Source organism: Gorilla gorilla, chromosome 4, assembly GCF_029281585.2.
Source record: "Gorilla gorilla gorilla isolate KB3781 chromosome 4, NHGRI_mGorGor1-v2.1_pri, whole genome shotgun sequence".
Taxonomy (NCBI): Eukaryota; Metazoa; Chordata; class Mammalia; order Primates; family Hominidae; genus Gorilla; species Gorilla gorilla.
The window spans coordinates 35,144,466-35,172,075 of record NC_073228.2 but is presented as its reverse complement, the minus strand read 5'-3'; the positions used below and the strand labels follow the sequence as shown (position 1 = coordinate 35,172,075).

The 27,610-nt window shown below is 49.5% G+C and overlaps 1 protein-coding gene across 1 annotated transcript; it reads right to left on the bottom strand.

Annotated features, from left to right (window-relative positions):
* Positions 1–225: 225 nt before the first annotated feature.
* Positions 226–27,610, bottom strand: TRIM25 (tripartite motif containing 25). Its single transcript, XM_004041305.5, has 9 exons — positions 26,210–27,610; positions 21,277–21,372; positions 17,047–17,280; positions 14,210–14,369; positions 11,906–11,971; positions 8,516–8,542; positions 8,111–8,194; positions 7,933–8,031; positions 226–4,545 (listed from the first exon to the last, which is right to left on the bottom strand). The coding sequence occupies exons 1-9, from the start codon at positions 26,804–26,806 to the stop codon at positions 4,016–4,018; spliced, it is 1,893 nt and encodes a 630-aa protein (XP_004041353.3). The 5' UTR covers positions 26,807–27,610; the 3' UTR covers positions 226–4,015.

Below are 27,610 nucleotides of genomic sequence, written 5' to 3'. Positions count from 1 at the left end.
ACCACCTGGTGTACCGCACCACAATTCTAACAATGACCAGCAGAGTTAGATCAGATGCCACCGGCGAAGGGACATAGTCCCCAACAGGGCTGCCCTCACTTCAGACACCAGCCCCATGTGGGTCACAAGGCCACCGGCGCTTGTGACCAACTGGCTACAATCCCAGGAGGGTACCATGATCTTCCTCAGGTTCAATGATTCACTAAAAATCACAGAACTCAGGACTATACTTATGATTAGTTTTATTATAAAGGATACAAATCAGCTCCACAAGCCAAGGAAGACACAGGGAAAGGTCTGGAAGGGTCTCGAGCACAGTGCTCCCATGCCCCCTCTTCGTGGAATTAGGGCACACTGCCCTGCCGGCATAGCCACAGCTTCACCACCCAGGAAGCTATGCTGAGCTTTTGTGTCCAGAGTTTTTATTAGGGTTTCATGAGGTACTGATTAAAGCACTGGCCAGATGATTAAACTCAGCCTCCAGTCCCCCGCCCCATAGGTCAAGCTGACTCAAAGCCTCAACCCTCTAATCACATGGTCAGTCTGTCTGGTGAACAGCCCCAGATCTGAGTCATCCCACCTTTTAGCATAAGCTCAGGTGTGATCCCATGGCCTCATGAATAACAAAGACACTCCTATTACCCTGGAAATGTCAAGGACTGAAAGTCTCCCTCCCAGGAAGCAGGGACAAAGGCCAGTTCAATTCTTTAGACAACCTCCAATCCACACCTCCTGGAACTCCTACCCCAGTCAAAACAAGGATAAAATCCACTGAACATGGAGGGCCTATTGCTGGCCTGAACTATTTTTGTTTCTTTTTTTTTAAAGCTTTTTATTATAGACATTTTCAAACACATACAACAGTAAAATGAATAATATAATGAACCCTCACACCTCCATCCCTAGTAACTGATTATCCGTGTGTAGCTTACTCTTTGATCGATACTCTCCCGCTTTCCCCTAGCCCCCACAGTTAGACTGTCCCGCAGCAAAGCCCAGACAGACATCCTATCGGTCTGAGAATTCCTTATCAAAAGCTTCCCGAAGAGGAACTCTATCTAGGGCAGGACTAAGTGTGCTGGCTATAGGTCTGCAGAAATCTCAACCCTTGGGAGCCCTTGGGTGGGGCCTGGGCAGGTCCCTGGGCAGTAGCCGTCTGTAGTGGGCGGCTCATCTGCTGACAACAGTGTGACGAACAAATAGCATTTTGTACCCGCACTACAATGCAGGAGAACGCCAAATACCGCTTTATTGCATTCAAACCTTCTAAGGCACGTCAGCCAGCCCTGGCCTTGTCTACAGCCATGATTATCTCCTTAAAGAGTTAACTCTAAAAAAATATTAAGCTCAAGAAATAACAGTTCAAATACTCCTAACTAATTAAAATCAATAGTGAGAGGCAGAATATGGTAAAAGATAACATATTAGTATTATTGATCGCAGATTGATTTCAGAGTACTTAAAACAGGAATAATCAGCTACCACATCTTGAAAAATACAAAGACTTGATCCTAACCTTTTATTTATCATGCCACACTGACTGAGACAGTCCCCAGTACCTGGGTCTAGGAGAGTTATTTTATGTTTGTGTTTCTGGGAATTTCTGATACTTCCCAGTGTATCAGAGTGTTCCCCTCACACATGCTAGCAGGCATCTCCCCCCTAATGGAATAGCAAGAGTGGTGAACAGAGCGATCCTCTACTTTCTCATCATATTCTGCAAAATGAGAAGTCAGATGGATACAAAGGTTCCTCCAACTCTAGGACTCCAGGGTTGTGTGGCGGCCCTGCAAGGCTAGGTTATGTAAGGTCTCACCACTGCAAACAGAATGGTTCAAGACAGCAAGGATGCACTCCTCAATTTACAACTCCAAAGCACCTTGCACAGAGCTTGGCTTTGGTTACCTACTTGACTCTCTTTTAAACAGAGGGTCTCATGCTTCCCTATCCTGAGCTGCACATTTGCCAGGGAAGTGGCCTCACTGTTGCCCTCATTTCTGCAGAAGAGAGCCAGAGCAGGAGCCATGGATTTATCTCTGGCATTCTACTCCTCCAAGCCCAGCTGTTTCCCAAGTATTAATTGGTTTCAGACAAGGCTTTCGTTTCAGAAAATCAATGAAGATGCTTTTGATCATCTTCAAAAGCAGAGAAGAATCACCAAAGAACTTTTCTTCCAAGTAGTAAAGGAAGAAAACTTCTAAGGACCACATATCACCTATTGCAGGGATGTCTTTCCTACAAAGATTATTGCTCTCCCGAGGAACTGAAAATCCTTGTTAGGAGATGACACCGATCAGGTATGTACCTGCATGTCAGGTGTGTAGCTGTCAGGAATATCAAGTGTTCTGAGCCTGCCTAGAGTGCCCTAGAGTTCCAGCACGAGGCCTGAGATGCATTACATTCTCAAATATCCATATGAAAAGGTCTGGGGTCTCTACTTCCCCAATGGTGACTTCTTTTCATATTATAGGAAGCCTGATGGGAGCTCTCCTCTAAGCAAAGCCCAGAGTTGGACTCATTTCACTGTAAGAGGCTAAATTCCTCATACTCACATCCTGACAACATTAGGCTATAAGGAGCTTGGGGAAAATCCAGCCATCCATTCACTCCCGCCCCTTAGTGGACTGGGTTATTTTCACCGCACAGAAACACTGCAGGGAAAATAGCCACTTGTGTGACCCTCTTTAGCTCTTTCCCTCCCTCCCTGATCAATGTGAGCTTATATAATTGGCTTAAATGAGGAAGTCAGTAGAAGGGGCTAGGGCCAGCCCCAGGCTCTGACTCACGCAAGGGCCAGTGCTGGGTCTGCAGCCTGCGGCCAGGGATGAACAGGAATGTTCCTGTTCCCCATGAGGTTTGCTAAAAGACCCTTTTGGTGGTAGGTTGACACCCCAGCAAGTGGCCTAGTGTGGTCCCTGAGGCAGCCGCATAGCCTGTCTGCATGATAGCAGGCTTCAGGGATCCAGCTTAGCTGGCGGCTTGACTGTGCTAGCCTCAGTGGTACCTGCACTGTCATTCCATATGTCACAATCCAGGGAAGAGAGGCTATCACCGAGGAGAGTTGTCAGTAAGAAGGCAGGACACTCTAACACGAGCAAACCCACCAGGCTTCTGTTGACCCAGGGCAGCATCCCCCTCGCCTGGCAGAGTTCCTTGCCCCGCAGCCAAGGCTATGGGAAGCAAGGCCTCCAGCAAAGCTCATGGCTGCCACCAAAGCATCTCTGCCAAGATGCTTCTTATGATACTTAGGAAGGATTTCCACTCAAACTGGATCAGGGTCACCGTGACCCTGAATCACAAATCCAACACAGGCTGATTCCAATCATGGTTTGAAGGCTTAGCTGAAAAGTTTCCTGTTTGAAAACCATCAATGTGGGGGCGATGGGTGTGCAGGGTAGGAAGGGAATGCACTATTTTCCAGTGGAGGAAGAGGGCATGCCTCTTTAGGAAACTGTTCTGGGTAGAGACTCCTGTGGGTGTTTCCTCAAGCACAGATAATAACCAGGAGATCAAGCCCCAACATGCGGGTAATGGAGTTTATGTAACATTGAAATTCAATGACTTTGGAATTTTAAAAACATCTATAGTAAGTAATCAAAACACCAAGATCTGAAGGCTACCCCAGAGAGCAAAGGGGCGGCCTTCAGATCCAAGTGGCCCAAGACAGAACCTACAGTAGCTATGGATTTTCTTTAAGAGGAATCGGGCACTCATGACTTCACTTCCCAGAGCTCTGCCCAGCTGCCCAGCAGCCTGGAGATTTCCAGAACAATGGGGAGTAGGTCACCCTGCCCTGATAGGCACCAGGGGGTGGAAACGCCTCCTCGCCCACAACACAATCACTCTCACCCCTTTCCTGGCTAAATCCCACCTCCCACCCTCCCGCCAGCTCCCCTCCCATGCTCCCAATCCTTGGGACCTCTTGGGGAATTATCCAAGGAGAGTTCTGCCTGCTGTATTTTCACTAGGGTCTTGGGACTTCTGCAGGCAGTCAGCCCAAGTGTCTACAGCCTGCCTACTTGGGGGAGCAGATGGAGAGTGTGGCACCAGCAGAAAATACCCAGAAAGCTGGGTACAAAGCCTCAGTAAAGTCCACCCTGAACTTATACATCAGGTGGACCTTGTCGGCAACAGCGAAGAAGATGACAAAGCCGTGGTCGCAGTTGAGAAGCACGCCCACCCGCGTGGCCTTGGTGGAGGGCAGGGTTTTCTCCACGTTATTGTGCCAGGCGGAGATCTTGGTGTTGAACCACTCCACGCACCAGGAGGCGCTGTTGCGGCCGAGCCTGCTCTCTGGGCCCTGTCGGTTCATGCTTCCGTAGCAGATGCCTACCCCACAGAAGTTGTTCTTCTGCAGCTCCACCTCCCAGTAGTGGATCCCCTTCTTGTAGCAGTGCAGGCCCAGCACCTGAGAGCAGTATGTGAACCTCTGGGGATGCGGCCGGTAGTTCTGAGGCATCTCAGCCACAGAAGCTACTGTATAGCACTCTGACAGAGCCACTTTGTTGTGGGCGGTGTTGTAGTCCAGGATGACTTTAATGTAATCTGAGAAAACATCACCCCAAGGAATTAATTACAAGGGGCCCAAAGTGCTCTTTTAGACCTTTGCCAAAGTGGTACTATTTATTCACTAGTTTTATCCATCCATGCACTCATCTACCCATTGGTCCATCCATCCACTCATCTATCCATCTGTCTGTCTATTCATCCATCTACCTGTCTATCCATGTATCCATCAATCCATCCATGTATCCATCCATCCATCTATCCATCTACCCATGTATCCATATACCCATCTATCTACCTATCTATCCATTCTTCCATTCATCCATCTATCCACTTATTTATCCATCCTTCTGCCTTTCCATTTATCCATTCATTCATTCATTAATCTATCCACTCATCTATCCATCTGTCCATTTATCCATCCACCCATCTATCCACCCATCCGTTATTCATCAGCTCATCTATCCATCCATTCATCCATCCATTCTGTCCAGCCAGCCAGCCATCTATCATCTATCAGTCATCCATATGTCTGTCCATTCATCCATCCAAAACCATTTACCAGGCACCTGACTGACACCAGATTCTGGCACAAGATGCACAACCATGAACCAGAGAGACAAGGTGCCTGGCCTCATGGAGTTCACACTCCAACAAGCAAGGCAAGTCCATCAGTAACAACACCATGAGACTCACACTCTGCCAAAAGGGTAGGCACACACTGTAGGGACACAGAGACAAGGCAACTGATGCTACAGTTGGGGAACATTTCACTGGCAGGCTGGAATTGGAGCCAAGTAACAGAAGATGAGAACTAGACAGAGGAGAACAGAGAGAGAAAAGCTGTTCCAGACAGAGGGAACAGTGAGAGTGAAGCCACGGAGTGCCAAGAGGGTTGGCATGTGCTGGGATCGGGGAAGCTGGGTGGCTGGGAACACAGATGCAGCGGGAGAAGGGAAACATGTTGGGGCTAGAAAGGGAAGGGCTCAGGAGGCTAGACTTTAACTGGTGGGCAGCAGGGAGCCAAGCGAGGTCTGTAAGCACAGACATGGCCTGACTATATTCTTGGTTTGACACTAGCATGCCCTCCCCACCTTTCCTGCCATTTACAAGCAGTTCCAGGACATCTGAGGATTAAGCTCCCCTTAGTGTTGTCCCCATACTCAATCTCCTCTGCCTCCGCCCTCATAAGCGATCCTGGACCCATGGGAGACAGCTTACAGGGCAGCAAGGCAGACAGGGACAAACCCTAGCTTGGGAACTTGGGAACCAAGAGACTTGGGCTTTCACCCTAGTCTCTTTTGTCCCTACTCACTTGCTAGGTGGCTCAGGGCATGACACTTTTCACTGGAGCCCGAGTTTCCCCCCAGGCAAAATGAATAAGCTGGGGGTGGAAAAGGCCCTAAGTTGATAGAATTTTACTTTCCCTGTTTATGCGGCTGCCACAGAGTGCACAGCAGCTCCTGAAAGACGTGGCTCAGTACCGCCGCTAGCAGCTTGGGCAAGAGTTAGCTGCAGCCCAGGGCTGGTCTGGGCCTCTCTTGGGGGGCAGGGACAGCGGAGGGCTACAAGAAGGCCAGCCCTGAAAAAGCAAGGGACCACAGATCCCCACCAAGCCTGCTGCAGCTGCTTATGATAAAGGAAGGGCTATATTTTTCAGTGATTGGCTTTGGCCTCCACATGGAAGTGGGTACCACTGGCAGGTGCTGCCTGGAGTGTTGCACGTGGGTGCAGAGGAAACAAGAAGACAGAAAGTGGGAGGGCCCTAGGCCTGGCCTTGACAACGGAACTCCACCCACTTCCAGGTTGGACGAGCTTGCAAAGGAGGGGTGGGTGGAAACCCAGGGGGTTATAGCAGCTCAAGCGGCAAGGGGAGAGAGTGTCAGAAGGAGGAGGAATGCCACTGACAGGTGAAGCTAAATAAAAGCTGAAAGGCGTCCCTTGGATTTTGTGACACGGAGTACACTGATGACCTCAGAGCTGCCTGGGTCAAGGGCAGGACAGAGGTCAGAATGCAGTGGCACGAGGATTAGACTTTAGGCTCCCACCTCGGCCCCACATTGCAACCCTGGGCAGCCAAACACCAAGATTCTGAATGAGCCAGTCTGGGGGACAGCCTGGGCATCGGGGATTTTAAAAAGCTCCCCAGGATTCCAACACGCAGCCACAGTTGAGAGCCACCAATGCAGAAAATCTGCAGAGCTGCTTTTCCCCAACTGTCCTCAAAAGGATCATGGAGGAAATGAGCTAAACATACAGCTTTCCGTGCTTGCCTGAGTCTGATCTTGTAGGGCTAGAACAGGGCCCAGGAATTTGTTTTTTGGGGTTTTTTGTTTGTTTGTTTGTTTTTTAAGACAGAGTCTCGCTCTGTTGCCCCGACTGGAGTGCAGTGGCACAATCTCGGCTCACTGCAACCTCCACCTCCCAAGTTCAAGTGATTCTTGTGCCTCAGCCTCCCAAGTAGCTGGGATTATAGGCATGTGCCACCAAGCCTGGCTAATTTTTTGTATTTTTAGTAGAGATGGGGTTTTGCCATGTTGGCCAGGCTGGTCTTGAACTCCTGACCTCAGGTGATCCACCTGCCTTGGGCTCCCAAAGTGCTGGGATTACAGGCATGAGCCACCGCACCCAGCTAGTAATTTGTATTTTTAACAAGCATTCGGGTGAAAGGGAGGCAGGAAACAGAGCTGCAGCTGAGACAGTTTTGCTGGGTTTGTTTTTGTGATTTGGAGAGATGTAAACGTGCTACAGATAGGCAAGCCTAGGTAGAGATGCTGAGGGTGAAGAGATGGGAATGGAAAGGCCTAAGAGAGGGCAGAAGATTCCAGAGAGCGTGTGGGGAGCAGACTCCAGAGCCCAGGGCCAGGGGGTTTTGGGAAAGGGGCCAGGAGGCGAGGAAGGGGGCACAGTAGATGCAGATGCGATGGCAATAACAGAGCAGGGGGAGCCCCTTCTACAGTGTCTGTCTTTTCCGTGAAGCAGAAGGTGGGCGGGACAGGGAGAAGGATGGAGCTATGGCCAGTGGGAAGTCTTGGGAATGGTGGCTCTGGAGAGTGGTGGGGAGAAGACAGGAGATGCAGGGCAGGCGTGCCGGCAACTGGACGCCCGGTGAAGGCCGGTGACCGCAATCGCCCTGCCTTTTCTGCAGAGGACATGCAGGCGCCGACCCACAGAGAAAGGTGAGCTCAATTGGGCCAGGCTAGACGGCAAGAGGGAGAGTCAAAGGACCGATTGTGAAATCTGAGCTGGTTAGGAAAAGTAAAGAAAGGCACTGATGACTGGGAGAAAATAAGGGAGCAACAAAGTAGAGGACAAGTGAAGGGGAGTGGCTGATTAGCCGGCCAGCTGGCCTCACAGAAAGCTGCACAGAGCGGCGCAGGAGAGACAGAACCAGCGGAACCGCGCACCAGCCCCGAAGCTACTCACACTCCAGGAGCTCGGGTCTGGACTTGGCCAGGAAGGTCTCCAGCACCTTGGCCTTGAGAGATGTTGAGTTCGGATGTGAGCTGGTGGCTTTGGCTGCAGCTGGGAGAGGAAACAGAGAGTGATTTGCAGAACAAACTCAGAGTGGACACCCCAAAGCTCCTTGCCCATGATAACTTACCCTCCAAGGCAGCTTGTTTTAAATCCACTAACTGTTCCGGGGCTCCAAATGTGGGAAGCTTGCTGGGTAAGGCAGGGACAGGGGCTAGGGGTAAGGAAAGGGAAACATGATACAGAGCAACGGGATGGCCTCTACTCCCTTCTACACTGATTAAGAGCCACTTCTACAAACACACGGCTGAACAGCAGGGCAACACAGGGGACAACAGACAAGGCTAAAGTCACCTTATTCATCTCACTTATGCTTGTCCTCCCCTCCAGCCTCAGGCCTGCTGCCATTACAGAATGGAATCATATAGAACCCATCACAGAACCCTGATGAGAGAGGTCGACTCTCACTACCAGCATTTAGTTCTGTGCTCGGGCAGTCTCAAGAAACGAACAGTTGCAGAAATGCATAACTTACGAGGTTTCTTGGATTTCTTTTCCTCTTCTGCAAAAGAAAGTTTTCAGAATTAATTTCTTTTAAGGCACAACACAATGACATTTTCAAAATAATAATATTCATGTGCATGAATTTGACCCAGACAAATAAAAGGATGTTTTAATTTGAAAAACAGAAGGAGTCAGCAGGCAAAATGAATCTATAGTGATAGAAACCAGCATGAGTGGTCGTGGGGGCGGGGACTGACTAATAAGGAGCATGAAGGAATTTTCTGGAGAAAGGGAAATTCTTTATCTTGATTTGAACAATGGTAACACATGTATGCATTTGTCAAAATAGATCTAACTGCACATTTAAGATTTACTGCAGGGAAAAAAGAGATTTACTGCAGGTAAATTATATTTCCATAAAGGAAAAAACACAAAAACCAAAGAGGGAATCAGAAAAAAAAAAAAAAAAATGCTTGCCAAGGGCTGGGCTCACGGTGGCTCATGCCTGGAATCCCAGCACTTTGGGAGGCCGAGGTGCAGGAATCACTTGATCTCAAGTGTTAGAAACTAGCATGGGCAACATGGGGAAACCCCATCTCTACAAAATTACAAAAAAAAAAAAAAAAAAGAAAAAACTAGCCAGGCCTAGTGGCACACACCTGTAGTCCCAGCTACTTGGGAGCTGAGGCAGAAGAATTGCTTGAGCCCAGGAGGATGAGGCTGCAGTGAGCTGTGTTCTTGCCACTGCACTCCAGCCTCAGCAACAAAATGAGACCCTGTCTCAAAAAAAAAAAAAAAAAAAAAAAAAAATGCTTGCCAAGTCTTTTAAAAATATCTGGAGTGTCTACCTACAGGAACTGAGTTTGGCTAAAATAGTCGTTCTCAAAGTCTGGTGCCCAAGCCAGCTGCAGTGACATCACCAGAGAACCCCTAAGAAATGCAAATTATTGGTCAGGCACTGTAGCTTACAGCAATTTGGGAGGCTGAGGTAGGAGGATTGCTTGAGGCCAGGAGTTCAAGATCAGCCTGGACAACATATCAATATCCTGTCTCTACAAAAAAAAAAAAAAATTGTTTTAATTAGCCTGGCTTGGTGGCACATGCCTACAGTCCTAACTACTCAAGAGGCTAAGGCAGGAGGATCACTTGAGCCCAGGAGTTCGAGGCTGCAATGAGTTCTGTTCGCACCACTGCACTCCAGCCTAGGCAAAAGAGCGAGACTCTGTCTCTTAAAAAATAGTAAATGCAAATTCTTGGGCCCCAAGCCAGAGCCACTGAATCATAAAGGCTGGGGGTGAGACCCAGCAATCTGTGGTGTACAAGCCCTCCAGATGAGTCCAAAGTCCACTCAAGTGGGCTAGAAGATCCCAGCTTCCTTCTTTGCCACCTTCCACAACACTGGAACAAAAAGGGGCGTTTTTGAAATCATATCCCTGCCCACCTGCAGGACACCTGACATTACAGATAAGCCCCGCTCTCTCCTATTACCCTCTCCCTCCCCCAGACCCCCGTCACACCACAAAGCCCCCTTGCTACCGCTTCTCCTACTTCGAAGTCACATCACTCACAGTCGCTCACTCTCCCATTTCCTCCCCTTCTGCCACTTTCCCACCCACTCCCTGTGGACCAGCATCTTGGGAGGCCCAGGCTGTGACATCAGTCTAGGGCACAGGCACCTCCCTCATCACCTACCCTTAGACATCTCTCTGCACTGGGACTAGTCCATACCCCCTCCCCTATTTCCCCATTTCAGCCTAGAGGAGCCTTGATTCGTTCCCAAACTTTATTCTCCAGGGTGTCATTCTGCTGTGACAGGAGGACCTCACCTCACTGGGGAACACACCTGCCTGCTGGCCGGCATCCCCACCTCATTCATACTAAGGGAGGAGCTTTCAGAGGAAGCTGACTGGGGAAGGACACAGGTCAACAGTATTTTCCCACTTCCTCTTTCTCTTCTCTTTTCACACAAAGTACCCTTCGAGGTTTTCCGGCCCAGCTAAGGGCTCCCTCCTCCATCTGCACCAGGCATCCCAGCCCTGACTCTGTTCCATTCGGGGACCGATACCACACTCTGCCTGCTACAGGTGACCTGAACACTAAGCACAAGCAACAACAACAAAGAGCAAGCCCTGGCTCTCTCATCCCCCCAACACCAGCAGTGTGCAGCCAGCCCTCCTGGGTTCACACCGACTTTTCAGGGAAGCAATGACAGCTAACATTTCAGTGGTATATGGACATGTCAGTGGTATATGAACATGTCAGCAGTATATGGGCATGTCAGCAGTATATGGACATCTCAGCGATATATGAACACGTCAGCGGTATATGGACACGTCAGCGGTATATGGACACATCAGCGGTATATGGACACGTCAGCGGTATATGGACACGTCAGCGGTATATGGACATCTCAGTGGTATATGGACATCTCAGCGGTATATGGACATCTCAGCGGTATATGGACATCTCAGCGGTATATGGGCATGTCAGCGGTATATGGGCATGTCAGCGGTATATGGACATCTCAGCGGTATATGGACATCTCAGCGGTATAGGGACATCTCAGCGGTATAGGGACATCTCAGCGGTATAGGGACATCTCAGCGGTATATGGACATCTCAGGGGTATATGGACATCTCAGGGGTATATGGACATCTCAGTGGTATATGGCTCATAAAGAGCTCTCACAATCAGTGTCCCCTCATCACTCAGAATCATCCCGTGGCCTCGATATCACTATTGTCCACATTTGCAGAACAGGACCAGTCTTCTCCTCAACCCCCATGTCAATGGCAGGTGTCTGCCCAATGAGGGGGATAGTACCCCTAGGAGGGCAAAAATGGATCCTTGGGGGAGGGGGAGTAAAAAAGATTACTCTTTTTATGTGTAAAAGCACAAACATAAACAGTTATGCAGAAGATGGGTGGTATTAAAATTTCATGGGTTGTAATTAGGAAAAAAATGTTCTCAAATGGTTCTGGGGATGAGCAGGAGGAGGGTAACAGTGAGAAACCAAAAAAAAAAAAAAGGTTGAAAAACATGGTAATAGCAGAAGCCCATTACAACCCAGAGACTGAACACTGCTGAGATGCCAAGGAGGTTTAGCCTCCACCCTTCCCGGACCGCCATCAGTCTCCTCACCCAAGACTCTGCCCAAGGACTTGGGTATAGTAAATATTTCTCAAAACAAGCCAGCCTCAGGCATCTTGCTGTTCCAGGCAGCCCAAACGTGCAATGCTGATGGACAGGGGAGCTTCTGCCACAGCCCTACAGCCCCCCGTGGTGGGGACTGCCGCCAACTTCTTTCCCACTGAGGTCCAGGCCCCACAGTGACTCGGGATGGGCCGGAAGTGACTTGGCCAGAGCCTGGGGAGGCCACAGCCATGCTGTTGCCATGGAGACAGGGGTGGGGCTACTTACTGGAGACCTTCTTCACAGGGCGTGTGGATTTGTGTGTGGACGCTGGGTCATGCTCTCCAGGGTCACCTGTGTCAGAGAAGAAGGGCTCAGTGTGTGCGGCTCCTCTCACTGACCCTAGCAGCCAGCTTTGCCATGGGTCGGTGGGCAGGCAGAGGGTTTACACAGACAGCCATTTCCTCCGACCTTCCCCATCCCATCGTTTACAAGAGCTACAAACAAGGTGATCTAAGAACCAGTTTGGTGTATTCCCTTTTTTCTCTGACTTTTTAAAATGTAGCGAGGGCCAAGTCTTTTTTCCACCAGCACCCAGCTCTGTGGCCTCTGAGACTTCTCTGAGCTTTGGTTTCTTCGAGCACACAATGGGGATGACTTCACCTTGCTCATGGTTGATGTGACTCCTGAATGAGATCAAGGTCATGTAGCGGAGGCTGCGTCAACACTTGTTCCTTTCCCACTATTCTTTCTCTCCCCTCCTCCCACATACCAGCCACCTATAGCTTTGCCCCCACGCAGCACTTCCACAATGGGGCTGCACCGCCACCGATTTCAGAAGCCCTTCTGCAAGGACACTCGGCAGGCCAAGCTGAGATTCAAGCCCAATCTTGGACTACACAACAGAGATTTACTATGGGCCAGGCTCTGTGCTAGGCACTAGGGAAATAGCGTTGAAGAAAAATCAGACAGGCCAGGCACAGTGGCTCAAGCCTGTAATCCCAATGATTTGGGAGGCCAAGGCAGGAGCATCGCTTGAAGCCAGGAGTTCAAGATCAGTCTGGACAACTTAGCGAGACCCTGGCTCTACAAAAAAAATTTTTTAGGCTGGGCCCGGTGGCTCACGCCTGTAATCCCAGCATTTTGGGAGGCTGAGGCAGGCAGATTACTTGAGGTCGAGAGTTCGAGACTAGCCTGACCAAAGTAGTGAAACCATGTCTCTATTAAAAATACAAAAATTAGCCAGGTGTGGTGGCACATGCCTGTAATCCCAGCTACTCAGGAGGCTGAGGCAGGAGAAATGCTTGAACCTGGGTGGCAGAGGTTGCAGTGAGCAGAGATTGGGCCATTGCACTCCAGCCTGGGTGACAGAGCGAGACTCCGTCTCAAAAAAAAAAAAATTTTTTTTTAATTAGCCGGGCATGATGGTGTGTATCTATAGTCCTAGCTAGTCAGGAGGCTGAGGCAGAGGGATCGCTTAATCCCAAGAGTTTGAGGTTACAGTGAACTATAATCACGCCATTGCATTCCGGCCTGGGCGACAGAGCAAGATCCTGAATAAATAAATAAATAAGCCACAGCCCCTGACCTCATAGAGATCACAACCTAATGAGGGAGATATACAGGGATCCCGAGGAAGAATGCGATACTATCCATGCAAGAGTCCCAAGAGGATGACAAGGACCCTGGGCCCAGTCTGAGGAGTGGGAGCAGTGGCAGGGGAGGCTGGCTATAAATGTAATGTTTTGCTGATCTTTGAAGGGTGAGAGGAGTTAATTAGTGAAGACAGTGGAGTTCAAGCCTTCTGGAGAGTGGGGAAGAGCAAACACAAAGGCACTGTAGCAGGAAGTTTTGCATATTTGAGGAACTGAATGCAGAGAGATGCACCAGAGGAGAGTGGGGGGCACCTTGGGGCTGGAGAGAGACCAACAGGGCTTGACCTGGCATCTAGACCAGGGTCAAGGGTTTGGTCTGCATCAGGGAGTAATGGGAAGCCTAGTGAGAGGGCAAAGCAGAATAGGTCCCAGGACATGAGCTCTGCATCATGAAAATCCCTCTCTGGCTGCAGTGGCAGATGCAGAGGGTTTAGGAAGCTGCTACAGTCATGGGGCGACAGGTGATGGCAATGGAGAACAGGCAAGCAGTGCTAGGATCAGCAGACTGAGTCAGGAGATTGAAAGAAGTGAAATTTGGCAATGGATTGGATATGGGGTGATGAAAAGGGGGTGTCAAAGAGGAATTCTAGATTTCTCCCCCAAACGAGCCATTCCCTCACCAAACACAATAACAAGCCCTAGCTTATTCAAAACCCATCCAAGTTGGCCTCAAGATCACAGGCCAAAAGAGCCTATCTGTCCAGAAAGTCCAAGCATTAACATCAAGTCCCCAAAAATGCTTTAGGAAAGATCCTAAAATGTCAGGATGAAGCAGACTCGCCACCGGCCTCCAGACAGAGGGCGGATGTTTCAGGAGCCCTGAAACTCAGGCCCCAGTGCTCGGGATCACGCCCCAATCTCCCATCCCAAAACATTGAGGGGACCCATCGGGTTGCAGGGTTCCACAGGGGGCAGCATAGGGGGCTGCTAAGGTCACCTGAACTGGGGGTGAGCTCCTGGAGCCGCCCGATGCACTGCTTCAGCTCGTTTTTGAGGTCTATGGTGCTCTGGCGGATGCCTTTTATCAGCTTGTGGTTCAGTTCCACCTCGGGGATGTAGACTGGCTTTGTTGAGATTCCTCGCAGTTTTGATGCTTTCTGGAACATGCCAGGGGGTTAGTGCAGGCAGCTCTGGTGAAACAGGGACCTGGGCTCAGTCCTCACCAACCCCAGGAGGCTCTCCCCTATGCCCATGAGTGCTAAGTCCAATTGGCCTTCTCAAGTTACAGGCCAGAGGTCACCAGGAGTTTAAATGACACTTGAAGACACAGTAATCTGGAGCTGGAAGGGACCCCAGAGGTCACTCATCTTACAGATGGGGAAACTGAGGTCTACACATGGCAGGAACTCCACCAGCTAGGGGCACAGACACAGCTGGGACTGAGATCTTCCGATCCCCCAGGACAATGTTCTTTCCACTTTTCCAGCTAAGGGTGGAAAAGCACAGGAAACTCAGGACCACCCCAATCCTAGGGGAACAGCTCTAATCACACATTCTGGTAACAGACAGGGACATCTCAAGGGATGTGGACTGCAGCCAGGGAATATCTTATGGGAAGGGAGGGTCTTCCTGCAAGTCCCAAACTTTGAGAAAAATAGGGTTATACAGTATCAAGAAGCCTAGATATGCACTCAGATCCTTCGAGAGCTCGGGGAAGCTGCTCCAACAGACAGGAATGAACACTTGGGATGAAACTTAACGCCATCCAGACTAGGCATGCATCAGGCCTCAGTGCACAGAGACAAGGTTCCCATTCACTCCTGCACTGTCTCCCCACCCCCTGATCTGAACAAGGAATCTGGGTCTTTCAGGTATAGCTGCAGGTCACTCAATCAATGGGCCACACCACTATATGCCAAGCACTCTGCTATGTGCTGGTCAGATTGGCAGGAGGATGAATGGGGGTAATAAGAGATGGGCTTACAGTCAAAACAGCCATGAAAAAATGCACGTCTGAAACAACATCACCCAATGTTACTGTAGAAACAGTGTGGCATGCTTGGGAACACCGATACGGCATGGCAATGGGATCCAAGGCCCCGGAAGGATACGACTCACTAGGCAAGAATGCCCAGCATGGCATCCCACCCACACCCACTGTGTCTGGGGAACAGTGAGTGCATAGGGCATGAGCCAGGGATGGATGATAAGAGATGAGACTGCTGGCACAGGCAGGGCCCAGTCACCTAGGACCCTGCAGGCCATGCTAAGGGACATGAGGCCAGAAACAGCAGGGGGCCCATGCTTTAGACAGATACTTTGATACAGTCTGGATGTTTGTCCCCTCCAAATCTCATGTTGGAATGTGATTCCCAATGTTGGAGGTGGCGCAGAGTGGGAGGTGTTCGTGTCATGGGGGTGGATTCCCCATGCACCGCTTGGTGCCCTCCCCATGGTAACAGGCGAGTTCTTGCACAAACTGGTTGTTTAACGGAGGCTGGCACTTACTCCTCTGTCTCTTGCTCCCTCTCTAACCCTGTGACATGCCTGCTCCCAGCTTCACCTTCTGCCATGAGTAAAAGCTTCCTTCCTCACCAGAGGCCTCACTAAAAGCCAAACAGATGCTGGTGCCATGCTTGTACAACCTGTAGAACTGTGAGCCAAATAAACCTCTTTTCTTTATAAATTACTCAGTCTGGTTGGGCGCAGTGGCTCACACCTGTAATCTCAGCACTTTGGGAGGCCGAGGTGGGTGGATCACCTGAGGTCAGGAGTTCGAGACCAGCCTGGCCAACATGGTGAAATCCCATCTCTACTAAAAATACAAAATTAGCTGGGCATGGTGGCGTGCGCCTGTAATCCCAGCTACTCGGGAGGCTGAGGCAGGAGAATCGCTTGAACCTGGGGGCAGAGGTTTCAGTGAGCAAGATCACACCACTGCACTCCAGCCTGAGCAACAAGAGTGAAACTCCATCTCAAAATAAATACATTAAATAAATAAATAACTCAGTCTTAGGTACTCCTTTATAGCAATGCAAAAGGGACTACTAACACACACTTCCAGGAGCTGCTGGAGGAAGGATGGGAGGAAGAGGTGGAGTGTGAGTGGTAGGCAACATTCTAAGATGGCCCTCAAGCCCCCGACCCCGACTGATGTACATACCCTATACTATGCCCTCCCCTTCAGTATCGGTAGGACGGTGAATGAAATAGGATATCACTCCTGTGATTAGGTTATGTCATGTGGCAAAGGGGGTGGAATATTGCTGGTGTAATTAGCATCTCAAATCAATTGATTTTGAGTTCATCAAAAGGGCAGTTATCTGGGGTAGGCCTGACTTAATCAGGTAAAAGACCTTAAAAGAGGGATTGCATCTTTCTAGAGGAGAAATTCTCATGCTGGCCTTGAAGAAGTCAGCTATCAATCTGAGAGACAACCAGCAGGAAATTGCGGGGGGCCTCAGTCCTACAACCATAAGGAACTAAATTCTGCCAACAACCACATGAGCTTGGAAGACAACCCTGAGCTCCAAAGGAAACAGCCTGGCCATCCCTCGCAGACTGTAGCCTGGTGAGACCCTATGCAGGCCACCCATAAAGCCATGTCCAGATTCCTGAGCCAGAGAAACTCTGAGAGAATAAATATGTGTTTTTTGAAGCCCCTACATTTGTGGTAAGTTGTTGCCCAGCTCAGAAAACTAATACAGCATGTGTCTCAGGGATGCTTCCAGTGACCTCTTCCAGTCTCCAGCTCCTTGAGGGCCCTATCATCAACAGCATGACATCAGGCAAAAAAAAAAAAAAACCATTCGACAATGCCTCGTGGCGACCTACCTCCAGAAACTCGAACTCATCCCTCTTGGTCAGGCTCTGTTCAATCTCCTCCTTCAGGGTCTGGATCTCACTCTTCTTCTTGAGGAGAATCTGATAAATGGTGTCAAACTTGCTGTTGACCCTCTTCTCCTCTTCCTTTATCTTCCTTGTCCAGGTGGTCTCTGAGGCGTCCAAGAGAGCCTTCATTTCCGTGTATTCTTGTTGTAGCTGCTCCACCTTTCTGTTTGCAGTCATCTGAGAGGGCCAAGGTAAGAGGACGCCCGTCACAGGGGCAAAAATGCTAAGGCTGCAGCCCCAAGCGTGGGTGAGATGTGGAGTTCCAGGAACTCTTACCTGTACTTTGTGGCAGAACAAACCACTGTGGGAAGCAACTTGGCAATATCTAATAAATTTGGAGGTGCTCATAGGCTATGACTCGGCAACTCCAGTCCTAGGAATATGTGCTACAAAAAATTGCAGCCACCTGCCCCTGAGACAGGCATAAGAATGTTCACAGGCAGCATTGTCTGAAGTAGCAAAAACCTGGAATCAACCTGAACATCCATCAGAAGAAGACTTGATGCAAAGACTGGGAGCTATTCATAGGATGGAATATTAAACAGTTATGAAAATTAATAAACTGGAGCTATGCCTGGATAAATCTCCATGAGAGAAAAACAACTTGCAGAAGAAGATCCACCATATGATGCTCTTTCAATAAAGCTTAGAAACAAACAGAATGGCTAAATGCATAAAGAAACGCATGGGAATGAATAAATAAATTCAGGAGAGTGGTTACTTCTGGAAGAGAGGAAGAGGGATAGAATAAGGGAGAAACAGATGGGAGGGGCTGCATCGATGATATTTTATTTCTTAAGCTAAAGGTGGTTCATGGGCAATTTTTAAAAATAAAAGTCAGCAAGAGATCAAGACCATTCTGGCCAACATGGTGAAACCCCATTTCCACTAAAAATACAAAAATTAGCTGGTTGTGGCAGCACGCACCTGTAGTCCCAGCTACTCAGGAGGCTGAGGGAGGAGAATCGCTTGAACCCAGGAGGCAGAGGTTACAGTGAGCTGAGATCGTGCCACTGCACTCCAGCCTGGGAGACACAGCGAGACGCTATCTCAAAAAAAATAAAATAAAAAATAAAATAAAATAAAACAAAACAAAAAATCAGGATGCAGCTCTGGAAAATTTCTAGAGAATATCATGCTCTAGGATTGTACTTTCCAATAACATAGCCACTTGCTACATGTGGCTACTGAGCACTTGAAATGTGGTTAGTCCAAACTGAGACTTGCCATGAGTGTAAAATACATACTGGCTTTCAAGGGTTTCACACCAAAAAAAGGAATGTAAAATATCTTAAAACTTTTAAATTGATGATATGTTGAAAGAATAATATTTAAGATATACCAAATTAAATAAACTATAATATTAAAATTAATCTCAGTCAAGTGCAGTGATTCATGCTCATAATCCCAGCACCTTGGGAGACCGAGGCAGGAGGATCGCTTGAGGCCAGGAGTTCAAGACCAGCCTGGGCAACATAGAGAGACTGTTTCTCTACAAAAAAAAAAAAAAAAAAAAAAAATTAGATGGACTGTATTCCTGGAGAGTGGGGGTGGTGAAGGGGAGTAGGCTCAGTCAGGAAGATTACTTGAGCCCAGGAGTTCAAAGCTGCAGTGAGCTGATTGTTCCACTGCACTCCAGCCTGGGTGATAGAGTGAGACCTGTCCTAAAAAAGATAGATAAATAAAATACAATAAATCTCATGTACTATTCAAATTAACTTAAAATGACATCTGCACTCCTACTGTATTTCTGCTGGACAGCACTGCTTTAGTAGCTGCAATTTTGTTTCACATCTTGGGTAGCCTCAATAGCTGCTATGGTTTGAATGTCTCCTCCAAAGCTCATGCTGAGATTTAATTGCCACTGAGGTGATTAGATCACGAGGGCTCTGCCCTCATGAATGGATTCATATTCTTATCACAGGGGTTTGACCTCCTTTTTCCTGTCCCGCTCTCCTGCCTTCCATCCTTCCGCTATGGATGATCCTCACCAGATGCCGGAAGCATGCTCTTGGACCTCTCAGCCTCCAGAACTTTGAGCCAAATAAACTTCTCTTCTTTGCAAATACCTAGTCTGTGGTATTCCGTTATAGCAGCAGAAAACAGACTAAGACAATAGCTCAGAATCAAACATAACAAAGAGAAAAACACACAAGAAGGACAGTAGACTGGAAAAGAGGAATTCAAGTATTTCTTCGCCAATATTTTTTTTTTTTGAGATGAAGTTTCACTCTTGTCACCCAGGCTGAAGTGCAATGACATGACCTCGGCTCACTGCAACCTCTGCCTCCCGGGTTCAAGTAATTGTCCTACCTCAGCCTCCTGAGTAGCTGGAACTATAGGCATGCACCACCACGCCCGGCTAATTTTTTGTATTTTTAGTAGAGATGGGGTTTCGTCATGTTGGCCAGGCTGGTCTTGAACTCCTGACCTCAGGTGATCCATGCGCCTCGGCCTCCCAAAGTGCTGGGATTACAGGCGTGAGCCATTGCGCCCAGGCTTCTTTGCCAATCTTTCACTGTGCAACTTCTAATGTGACTACAAGTGTCCCCCAGTGTTCATTTTCCCTTTTTTCCTTTTGGTAAGAGAACATCCCTGGAGTTTCATCTGGGCGTGTGGCTACTCAGACTACATTTCCCAGCCTCCCCTGCAGCTAGACTAGGCGATGTGACAAAACTCCTTCCAGTGACCCATGCCCAGGAGTGATATGTGCAACACTGTGTCACTTGTGTAAAGGAAAATTGCTTGTTGTCCTCCACCTCCTCTTTGTCCCTTTGTCACAGGCTAGAACAAAGATGTAATGGTAACCCAGCTTCAACCAAAGAGGTTGGGACAATACCTTGTGGAATAGTAGGGTAATAAGAAGGGAGAACCCTTAATCCCTGAATGATCACATGAACCCTTAGTCTGGGTTACTCATGTGTGGGTTTGGACTGTCAGTTGGTAAAATAAACTTCGATCATATTTAAGCCTCTGAATTCTAGTGTATCTTTGTTACAGCAGTATAGCCTGCCCTCTAACAAATACAGGTACTTTCAAGTGCATTCTTTCATTTGTCTCACAGTCATCTTCAGAAAGAACTTGTGATTCCATTGTGCAAATTGGGAAACGAAGGTTCAAAGATCTGTCAACATGACCAAAGCGACATAAACTAGTATGTGACAGAGCTGGTATTCTAACCTAGATCTCATCTAATGAAACCATAACTGCTGCAATAAAACTGGTGCTGCAGCTCTGAAAAAGGGTAAAAATCTGATCTTTCCATTTAAAAGCAATTTAAACGTATTGAAAATCTGAAAAACAGGGGGAACAAAACCATTCCTAATTTACCACTCCAACACTTCCACTATGATCCTTCTATAATATTCCCTTTCAGTTTCTTTCCATGCTCTCTCTGATGGGTTGAATGCTGGGCCCCCAAAAGACATGTCCATATACCAGAACCTGTGACTGTAATCTTACTTAGGAAAGAGGTCTTTGCAGATGCAATTAAAAATCTTGAGATTCGAACATCGTAGATTACCTAGGTGCTCCCTAAATCCAATGACAAGGGTTCTTATTGGAGAGGGAAGACACTAAGGGAAGAAGAGACAGGTATGTGAAGACAGAGGCAGAGATCAGAGTGATGCAGTCAAAAGCCAAGGAATGCCTGAGCCACCAGAAACTGTAAGAAGCAAAGAATGGTTCTCCCCTAGAGACTTCGGGAGTGTGGCCACGCCAACATCTTGATTTTGGACTTCTGGCCTCCAGAACTCTGCCAGAATACATTTCTGTTGTTGTAAGCCACCAAGTTTCTGGCAATTTGTCACAGTAGCCCTATGAAACTAATATACTTCCTTTTTGTAAATAGATGCAACCCTATGAGGTATATACTTTTGCTTCCTCTTTTTCTCCCCCTTTATATCATAACCATTTTTCTCAATTACTACTTTTTAATCCTAATTTATAATGATTTCCCCCACAGTTGGGCTTATAGGTAATTTTTGGTTTGGGTTTGCAAAGGATCTCTCTCAGACACACAGCTGTCTGCATGCTTTGCAAGGTTGATGTTTCATCCTGACGCTGTGAGTGCACCCAACACCAGCCTTGTCATGGTCAGAGCCACGCCCGTCCCGCGTGGAAGCCGAGCGAAGCCACAGGGCAGGGCTGGCCTTGGAGAGCCCTGCCACTCACCCGCACATCCTGCTGCCTGTTTCTCACATCATCCAGTGCTCTCGACGCCCCGTTGATCTGACTGTACATGACAGTTAGTTTGTGCCTCAGGGTGGCCTGCAGGGAAAACAAATGAGGTTGAGAATGCACCTCTTCAGCCCAGCCCCACCAGAAGCCATCCCTGGATCTATCCCACAGGATAGATTCCTTCCTCTTCCACTCCACCCAAGTCTTGCCACCCCAAGTCCTGTCACCCGAGTCTTGCCTGCTTGGAGCTTTTTGAAGCATTCTAATACTTACTACCTCCCTTCATCGTTTTCAGAGGACAGTACAGACCAGGGTTCCAGTCCCAACTCCCAGCTGTGCAACTGTGTCCTTCACCTCAGTTTTCTTGGACACAAAATAGATGCAACTGTCCCCAGCTCACAGGGCTATTGGGAGGATTAATTGAAACAATGTAAGTACTCAGCCCAATGCCTGGATCTTAGGAAAAACATACTAAATGCCAGCTTATATTATTATGAGTTTTTCTCTAATTACCCATTTTACAGCCAATGAAACTCAAGCAAGGAGGACAGAAAGGTGGCTAAGCTCACACAGGAACAGAACGAGCTGGGACAGCTGCTTCGGTAATGGCAGGTGGGGCCACTCAGACCAATCCTCCCACTGCAAACAGCCAGGAAAGCAGTCCAAATAGTGGGGCAGCGGGGAGATCTGCTAAAAGATGCTGGAGAGCCAATCAAGCAGAGGATTAAGAAGTCAAGGTCCAGGAGAAGGGGGAAGGGGGCCCAGAGAGATAAGCCTGATATCTAGGATGTTCTCTCCAGAGGCATCTGCCAATCCCAGAACAAGGCTGGGAGCCTTTGTCAGCCTCACAGGGCAGGGAGACATAAATCAGAGTCCAAGGCTCACTGCAGACTGGGACCACCAAGGGCTGGGAATAAGATGAATCAGCCAGCCAGGCGCAGTGGCTCATGCCTGTAATCCTAGCACTTTAGGAGGCCCAGGCAGGTGGATCATTTGCACTCAGGAGTTCGAGACCAGCTTGAGCAACATGGCAAAACCCTGTCTCTACTAAAAATACAAAAATTAGCCAGGTGTGGTGGTGCACACCTGTAGTCCCAGCTACTTAGGGGGCTGAGGCAGGAGGATCCCTTGAATCCGGGAGGTTGAGCCTGCAGTGAGCCGAGATGGCATCACTGCACTCCAGCCTGGGTGACAAAGTGAGACCCTGTCTCAAAAAAAAAAAAAAAAAAAAAAAAAGATGAAGTAGCTCACAGGGGCTGAAGCCCAGCTGCAAATCTGCTCAGTCCTAGCCACCTCCAGAAACAAAGGCAAACTGTATATGAAGGAAGCTAATATCTTCATCTGATTTCAATTAATTTTCATAATCAATATCTGAGTCTCCTACCTCCCTGCTCAGATGAAATACTGGGGCATAGAAATGGGAAGGAAAATCACCACCACCGTAACAGCAGCAGCTAGTATTTATTATGCACTTACTGTATGCCAGGCACTGTTCTAGTGCTTTACCTGTATTAACTTACTTAAAGCTAAGAACAACACTATGAGGTAGGAATTACCCAGCCTTTACAGACAAGGACACTGAGGCACGGAACAATTAAGTGACTTGCCCCAGCTACACTACTAGTAACTGGCACAGCTAAGATCCCGATATTAAAATCATAGACACATGCCCAAACTGAGCATGCTGGAGATTTCTAGAAAAAAAAAACATTTCCTTCCCGTAACTAGCAGGCTCAACATACTCTGGCCCTCTCTTCCACTTCCCAGACTCTTCAACTCCACCCAAGATATTCTGGGCGGAACCTGATCTTGAATCTGGATTTGAACAACCCAGTGACAGTCACATGTAGGGGTTGGAGGCAGGGACCAAGGCCACGCTAACTCAATCCGAAAAGCCCAAGCTGCTCATGATGTTTCAAACTTGACCTCTGTGACACTGCCCTTTGATCTGGCCTCTAACAGTGGCCAAGATAAGGTGTGGGCCAAAGACCAGGCCTACATACATCCGGCCTTGCTGGCCTCAGAGCAGGAAGAGACCTCAGAACACCCTAAGGCTGCCGACTGCTTCACTTTCAAGAGCTGCTCATAGCACTACACCCTGAGCCCTATATTTTGAAAGATTTGATACACCATTAATCAAACACATGTGGCAGTACCCTCATCATGAATGGTGCCCACACGACTCCAGACCAAAGGAAAGTGACCCAAAAACTTTGGTAGCAGCAATAATCCCCTAATCAAAGGTAAAGGACTTTTTGAAATCCTGAGGATCCCTTCACAGACTGGAGACTTGGGTCTTCCACATGGGAGGCACCAGAGTCTCAAGTCCGCCCACACCAGTGGCCAAGGCAACCCAGCCCCTGAGGCTAAGGGCATTGCCCAGCTGAGACTGGCTCTGCCAACAGTGATGAGCAGCAGTAGCAGGGCTCAAAAAGCAGACCTGTTATAGGACTCAGCAAGTCAGGACAGGGGGGTAGGTGTTGGCAGAGGAAGGCCTATTGTTAGGATTAAACAGCAGAGTTTAGGCCAGGCTCCTGGCTCACGCCTGTAATCCCAGCACTTCAGGAGGCTGAAGTGGGAGGATCCCTTGAGGTTGGGAGTTCAAGACCAGCCTGGACAACATAGTGAGATCCCGTCTCTACAAAAAATGTTTTAAAATATTAGCTGGGTGTGGTGGTGCGTGCTTGTAGTCCTAGCTACTCAGGAGTCTGAGGCAGGAGGATCACCTGAGTCCAGGGTTTAAGGTTATAGTGAGCTATGATCATGCTACTGTACTCCAGCCTGGGTGACTGAGTGAAAACCTGTCTCTAAAAGAAAAGATTAAAAAATATATATATATGGGTCGGGCGTGGTGGCTCACGCTTGTAATCCCAGCACTTTGGGAGGCCGAGGCGGGTGGATCACAAGGGCAGGAATTCGAGACCAGCCTGGCCAATATGGTGAAACTCAGTCTCTACTAAAAATACAAAAATTAGCTGGGCACGGTGGCGCACGCCTGTAGTCCCAGCTGCTCGGGAGGTTGAGGCAGGAGAATCGCTTGAACTCGAGAGGTGGAGGTTGCAGTGAGCCGAGACCGCACCACTGCACTCCAGCCTGGCGACAGAGCAAGACTCCAACTCAAAAAAAAAAAAATCTGATTTTATAGCCAGGCCCCGTGGTAGCACACCTGTAGTTCCAGCTACTCAGGAGGCTAAGATGGGAGAAGGATTGAGGCCAGGAGTTCAAGACCAGCCTGAGCAACATAGTGAGATCCCGTCTTTACAAAAGAATTTTTTAAAACTTAGCCAGGTGTGGTGGCTCACATTTGTAGTACTACCTACTCAGGAGGCTGAGGCAAGTGGATCACCTGAGCCCAGGAGTTTGAGATTACAGTGAGCTATGATCACCCCACTGTACGCCAGCCTGGGTGACAGAGTAAGATCCTGTCTCTAAAAGAAGAAAAAAAAGAGCCAAGTTTAGAGCCAGGCACGGTGGCACACCTGTAGTCCCAGGTGTACTCAGGAGGCTGAGATGGGAGGATCCCTTGAGGCCGGAAGTTCAAGAGCATCCTAGGCAACATAGCAAGACCCTGTCTCTAAAAGAAAAGAAAAAAAAAGCCAAGTTTATATGCTACACAAAGCTGGATGCAGACCCCCAACTCTGACTTTGCTCAGGCTACTGTCTCCTCTGACAACACGAAGATGGGTCTTGTTCTCCCTGAAGGTGCTGTGAGAATGAAATGAAATCAGGCCATGCTTTGGATCTTAGGCTGATGTTAACAAAAGGTGGTTTGATTTCAGCCTCTGCTTTGAGTCCACAAGGGGAAGGTATGATCCCCAAACCACCTAAAAACATCGCAGACCTGAAAGGCCCTTAGGAATCCACCTAGTCCCACAGCCTCACTATACTGGTGAGGACCCAGGTCCAGGGGCCAAACCCCATGCTCAAAGTCACACGGCCAGGACGGAGGACACTATGGTGCAAGAGTGTTGGCTCTCCCTGTGGCTCTGATCCAGTGATTACTGGGACGCTGCCCACCCTCCCTCTTAGGCCTCTAATAACAACCCTTCCTGATCACAGGAACTCTCCGGCCCACCAAAGGCTTTTGCTTACATGACCTCAAGCTTCCTGGACTGTTTGGTGCTCCGGACTCTACGGACCTGGATACGAGGCTGGTCCATGGGGAGAAATGCAAACTACGAAATTGAACCAACCCGGGTCACAATGCCTGCGTGGCTATTTACTGCATTAGGTCAGGCTAAGTTCATTTCTCTGGACCTCAGTATCCTCAACAGTAAAATGAAACTAAATCATATCCACCTCCTGGGTGCCACCAGGACTTCGTGAGGGAACAGAGGTAACCTCCAACGTTCATAGTTGACATTCAAAACCCTCTAGTAAACACCATCAGATGGTGGGGCGCAGTGGTGCACGCCTTTAAGCCTAGCACTTTAGGAGGTCGAGGTGGGCAGATCGCTTGAGCTCAGGAATTCGAGACCAGCCTGGGCAACATGGCGAAACCTCATCTCTACAAAAAATTAGCGAGCCTGTGGTCCCAGCTACTCGGGAGGCTGTGGTCCCAGCTACTCTTGAGGCTGAGGTAGGAGGATCCCTTAAGCCCGGGAAGTCGAGGCAGCAGTGAGCTGTGATTCCGCCACTGCACTCCAGCTTGGGTGAGAGGGACGAGACCCTGTCTCAAAAAAATAAAAATAAACACCATCAGACAATGACAGGATTATGGCAAGCAACCTAACCTGTCTTCATGGATGATGGGAAGGGACTATATAATCTCCCAGCCCCTTTCTACTCTGACATTGGAGATGCCCCGGCCTCGAATTCAGGCCCATCTCCCCAGGGCGTCCAGAGTGTGGCAGAGAGGCCCCCGGTGGCCCCTCTGCACCACCCAGCAGGCCAGGCTGCCCTCTGCACCCAGCAGGCCATTCCCTACCTCCAGGTCGGCGCTGGCCTGGCTCAGGGACGCGGGAGAGCAGGCCTTATGCTCCACCAGGCAGATGTGGCAGATGCACTCGCTGTGCTCGGGGCAGAAAAATTCCCGCAGCCGATTGTGCTGGGAACATTTGCGGCGCAACAGGTCGCGAACGGGCGGCTGCAGCGGGTGGTCCTGGAAGGCGGGGCTGTCGAAGTGCGGCTGCAGGTGCTCCTGACAGAAGGAGGCCATGCACACCAAGCACGTCTTCACGGCGGCCTCCTTCAGGCAGTGGTCGCAGGCCACCTGGGCATCCGGGCTGGGTGCAGAGGCGCGGGCGGGCGGCGTCCAGCCGTCGGCGGGTGGCTCCCGGGCCAGGTCGGCCTGCAGGAACTGCTCCACCACGTTGCACAGCACCGTGTTCTTGTGCAGCTGCGGTCGCGCCTGGTAGACGGCGCGGCACTGCGGGCACAGGTATGGCGCGCCCTGGACTGCCCACGTCTCATTCAGGCACGACCCGCAGAAGTTGTGGCCGCACGGAGTGGTGACCGGCTCCTTGAAGGGCTCCAGGCAGATGGAGCATGACAGCTCCTCGGCCAGGGGGCACAGCTCTGCCATGGCGCTCCCAGGGGTCGGGACGCAACTGCTGCACCCGCGCTCCGAGGCCGCCGAGGAAACGAAACCCAGCTCGAGAGGAGCAGTCCCTGAAGCCGTCAGGAAGTCACGTGGGGTGCGGGGGGGCGGGCGGCGAGGACTGGGCGGGCCTCGCGAGGTACTCCCGGGAGCCTGCGGGCACCGCAGTCCCAGTCGCCCATGAGCTGGCGAAGGTCGGCCGCGCTCCGATCCCCGAGAGCTCCCGCGGGCTGGGCGCAGGACGCCGGGCTCGGCCTTAGCCCCCGGGATTTAGAGCATCCTCGCGACCACCCGGAGGCTTCTGGGGGCCACTCTGCGGATGAGGAAGCTGACGCCTGGGTGCAGAACCCCGGACCCCCGGATTCAGAGCCCAGGTCCAGCCGCGCTTCCGCACAAACTTGCGCTGGGAGCAAGTCCCCTCCTTCCCAGCACTCATCTGAGACCAGAGGTGTCCCCACCGTCCCCGCTAGCAGCGCTGGTTATATTGTGGGCCAACCTTTAAAAAAAAAAAAAAGGAACTGTTAAACCACAGTGCTTTTTTTCTTCTTCTTCTTTCCTTTTTTAATCCTTCCTCTTTCCTCTTCCCGGACTCGGACATGCGGACATACAATCCCGGAAGACTGGAGGCCGTAGTCACACACTCAAATTTAAACCTGGTGATTTCTTTCCATTCTACTGATATATCATGCTTTTATAAAAATTCCCATTTCTACTTTCCTGGGATTTGGAGTTACCCAATTTAACAAAGGCTTTCTCTCTCCTCTCTCTGTCTCTCTCGCTCGCTCGCTC

Coding starts and splice junctions, on each gene's coding strand:
- TRIM25 (XM_004041305.5), bottom strand. CDS start 26,806: ATGGCAGAGCTGTGCCCCCTGGCCGAGGAGCTGTCATGCTCCATCTGC. Junction 14,370..17,046: donor ATGAGTTCGAGTTTCTGGAG/GTAGGTCGCCAC, acceptor GGCATGTTCCAG/AAAGCATCAAAACTGCGAGG. Junction 8,543..11,905: donor CCCTGTGAAGAAGGTCTCCA/GTAAGTAGCCCC, acceptor TTTCTTTTGCAG/AAGAGGAAAAGAAATCCAAG.